Raw genomic sequence first — 3,981 nt, forward strand, 5'->3', positions numbered from 1 at the left:
AGTTGGAACCAACTTGAAGGCATTTAACAGCATCAACTCCAAGTTTTAAATGCACCAAATAAACCCATTGCCAATTAACCCATTAATTCCAAATGATACCAACTCTTAGAGCAGAGCTACCCTATGTGATTTCTAAGGCTCTGTAATTCTTTATAGAGAAGCTAGTGGGTTTGACTGTCACACAAACAGAACAAAGAATCTCACTAAGGATGCACTTGAAATAACATACCAAGTTCTAAGAGCAAGATGTTCATTATAGAATCATTTAGAACAACAAGAACAGAAACAAAAATGAAAACCACCTAAATGTTTATCAATAAAGGACTGGCAGGTAAATCATCCTTCTTACATGCAATTGCAGTACTACACAACAGTTACAGCCGCTATGGGGGACCTATGGGTAGTAATGTGGCAAGATTCACAAATTCCTTTAATAAGTGGGGAGTGGGGTAGGGGAGGTGAAGAAGCAAGGTCTAGAACACTGTGTGCGCTGTGGTTCCAAGTGTGTTTTAAAATAAGTAGACATACATTTCCATCTGACTTACAAGATGTGTTTACAATAGTGACCTATAGAAGGCTATTGATAGGAGGGAAAAGTTTAGTTTTCAATTCTTGATTTTCAAATGTGTGTATATTATTTTGATTTAAAAAAACAATAAATAATGCATTTTCAAAATAATGCAACCTTGGTTTTCAACACACTTGTTTCTGTTATAGTTTCTTGCTGTTGAGTCAGCTCTGATACTTGACAACCTTATGTGTAACACAGTCAAGCGGCGCACACTCCAGGATCATCTTCAAGATCTTCCATATGCTTAGTCCGTTGTTGTGACTGGTATGTCAGTACACCTCTCATTTTTGCTGGCCCTCTACTTTAGCAAATATGATATTCCTTACAAACAAGTAGAGGATGCCCATAAAGTACCAGGAACAGTGCTAGATGGTAGAGATAAGAAAAACAGACAAAATTCCTGGTCAAGAAATTCCTTGACCCCAAGATACCTGTGAAGACATAGACTATCCTGACCTCTGAGATGGACACATCTCTGTTGCCAGTTACTGGGCAATGCCTCCACTGCCTACAGGGCCTATGGATTACAAAAAAAAATACCCAACCAATCATCCATCAATAAAAGTTAGCTGACTTGTAGATCGGAAGTGGATTTGTCCCTCCCCGCTGAGTGAAGCTGCTCAGAAAGCCTCCGTCCACACCACAGGAGAGCTGGACCAGTGTTCTCTGTTGCCCTATGTGACTAAAGGATAGGTCTCCCATGCCAACCATCCCCATTTCTTTAAGTAACTTGGTGAAATTTCAGGCTGGAAAGAGCACAGATCCAGGATCAATCTTAGCACTGTGGTCCTGACCAAGTTATTTTATTTCCGTGCCTCAGTTTATTCATTTTTACAAATGACCATGGAATATTCACTGCAGAGGGATTTGTGAGGATTAAATAAATAATGATGAATATGTAAACGTACAAACCACACACACTATCAAGAAATGATATCTCTTATTACAGAACTGTTTTTATTATAAGAAGTCTTCTGTTGTAAGATGTTTCAGTGATGTAATAACAGCTTTTGGGGAAGGACTCACTGAATGCAAGATAAGCCCTAATTTCAAAAATATTAAAATGTGAAAAACAGAGGAAACATAACATCATTTCTAGATCTAGCTGAAGACTACATTGACCAGAATCAATGCAAAGTGGAGTCCTAGTGTGGTGCTGTGGGAGAAAGCACTAGACCGCAAGGTCGGTTTGAATCACAAGGTCAGTGGTTCAAAGTCACCAGATGCTCCTTGGAAACCATACACAGGGTCGCTATGAGTTGGAACCAACTCAACGGCACTTAACAATAACAACAGCAATATACAAAGAGATTTTTCAAACCAATATGGTGACTTTAATAATAATAATAATAAAAGCAAAGGACAGGGACAGAAAATATCACAAAAGAATAGAGATATAAAATAAAAAATATAGGGGGAAATGCCCTTGTGATGTATCATAAAATGCAAAAGAAGATAAGACAAATTGTTATATATATTTCAAATGGCTAAAGTTTTGTGATAATATGGTGAGGGTGAATTAAATAGGCATTTTACTAAACTCTTAATCATTGTATAAATTGGCACAAGTTTGTTGAAGAGGTATTTCATAACATGCCTCAGGAACCTTAAAATTATTTCAACACTTGTAGGAATTTACACAAAAGAAATTATCAAGAGAGACAAAAACAAGATGACAAATCAGATGTATATAGAGATTTATTTTTAGAATGCTCATCCTAGCGTCATATCTACCCATGTACCTAACACATTAAACAAGAGCTGGAAAGAAACTCAAAGGTTCAACTCAAGGTAATTTTTCTGAAATTATTATTTTCCTCTATGGTCTTGGAGTCATGGACCAATATTGCTTGATTTGGTGGGTAGGACCCCATCAATTTGGGACTGAATATATACAGTGGCTAAGATTGAGATTCCATTAACAATAATGGATGAATGTTTTTAATATGGTTCTTTTAAAGGTGGCTCACTTACCAAGCTCCCATTCCATCTTTTCCTTGTACAATTTTCTTGGCACATTCAATTGTCTTCTTTAAATCTGGATTCAATAGAGCTGTGGAGAAAATACAGAAGAACAATATCATGCCACCAAGTGCCAGCTAAGTAACTTGACATTACTAAGAGAAATATCAGGGAAGATTCAGGGTGCTAACACCAAGAAAGGCTCCCATGTGTTTCCAAGAATAAATTTATCCGTAGATTTTTCTTAGACCACACTTGGAGGTACCAGGACATGGTCATCTTTTACTAAATCCATTGACTTTGTTCTCTTAGAGTTCTTATAATCATTTTTTTCATTATAGATGTTGTAGTTAAATGCTATGAAGTTGATTCCAACTCATTGATAGCAACCCTGAATAGGATTTCCAAGTAGCATCTGATGGATATAAAATATGAAATAGTTATTCTGTGCTGGACACTGTGAGAAAGAGTGGAGATACAAACGACAAACATGATAAACCAGGCTCTGCCCTCATGGAATATGTCTTCTAGGAAACAGTAAAGTCATACCCATAGTTATCAGGTGATTCTTACACATAGTGACCCCATAGGACTGAATAGATTTGCCCCATGGGGTTTCCTGGTGTGGTGTGTGGGTTAATGCCCTGGGCTGCAAGGTTGGTTTGAACAGCAAGGTTGGCAGTTCAAGCTCATCAGCTGCTCCTTGGAAACCCTATACAGGGTCACTATGAGTCAGAACAAAGTCGATGGCACTCAACAACAACAACAATCTTTACAGAAGCTGGCTGCCACTCCATGGGACAGCTCATGGGCTCAAACCACCAATCTTTGCATTTCAGCCAAGCACTTAACCATGTTGCCTCCATAGGCAATTATAATATGAGGGCTACCTGGAATGATGTGGGGAGAGGACGCAGCCTGATGTGGGAGTGGCATCGTTGTATGCCTTTATTCAGTTCCCACTCACCACAACCCTGTGTAAGGTTTCTGAGAGCAGCTGGTAGATTTGAACTACTCACCTTGAGGCTACCAGTCCATGCTTATCCTATAGTACCACACTGCGTTAAGTAGTGCTTAGTAGGTACATCAAAATCAAACTTGAAGGATTAAGGAAGTGTTCATGAGCCAAGTGACAACTAAGAAGTAAGGAAGGAAAGGGAGTTGAAGGAGGTCACAGGAGGAATATTGTTCCAGGCAGAGGAGACAGCAGGTGAGAGGGCCCAGCAGTGCCCCTGAGGTACCAACATGCCTATGTCTTTATCCTTCCTTGTCCATTCGCTCCTTGGAATGTGAAAATCAAGACTTTACACATGGGACCATTGTAATACCGTCCATCTTGTCCACACTAGAGTCTCCCTCAGCACTTATCTAATCAGATTGCTTTTTCTTAAAGCATGACTTCAGTGTACCCTTGTTATTGTTGTTGTCAGATGCCATCGAGTCGGAAC

The 3,981-nt window shown here is 39.1% G+C and overlaps 1 protein-coding gene across 1 annotated transcript in view; it reads right to left on the reverse strand.

Moving 5' to 3' along the window:
- Window positions 1–3,981, reverse strand: part of LYZL4 (lysozyme-like 4) — a 30,612-nt gene that overhangs the window by 20,201 nt on the left and 6,430 nt on the right. Inside the window, exon 3 of the mRNA XM_006868827.1 lies at window positions 2,546–2,624. Within this exon, the coding sequence (XP_006868889.1) occupies window positions 2,546–2,624 (79 nt within the window). The remainder of the gene's footprint in view (window positions 1–2,545; window positions 2,625–3,981) is intronic.

This window comes from Chrysochloris asiatica, unplaced genomic scaffold (assembly GCF_000296735.1).
Source record: "Chrysochloris asiatica unplaced genomic scaffold, ChrAsi1.0 scaffold00124, whole genome shotgun sequence".
In the NCBI taxonomy this organism is placed as follows: Eukaryota; Metazoa; Chordata; class Mammalia; order Afrosoricida; family Chrysochloridae; genus Chrysochloris; species Chrysochloris asiatica.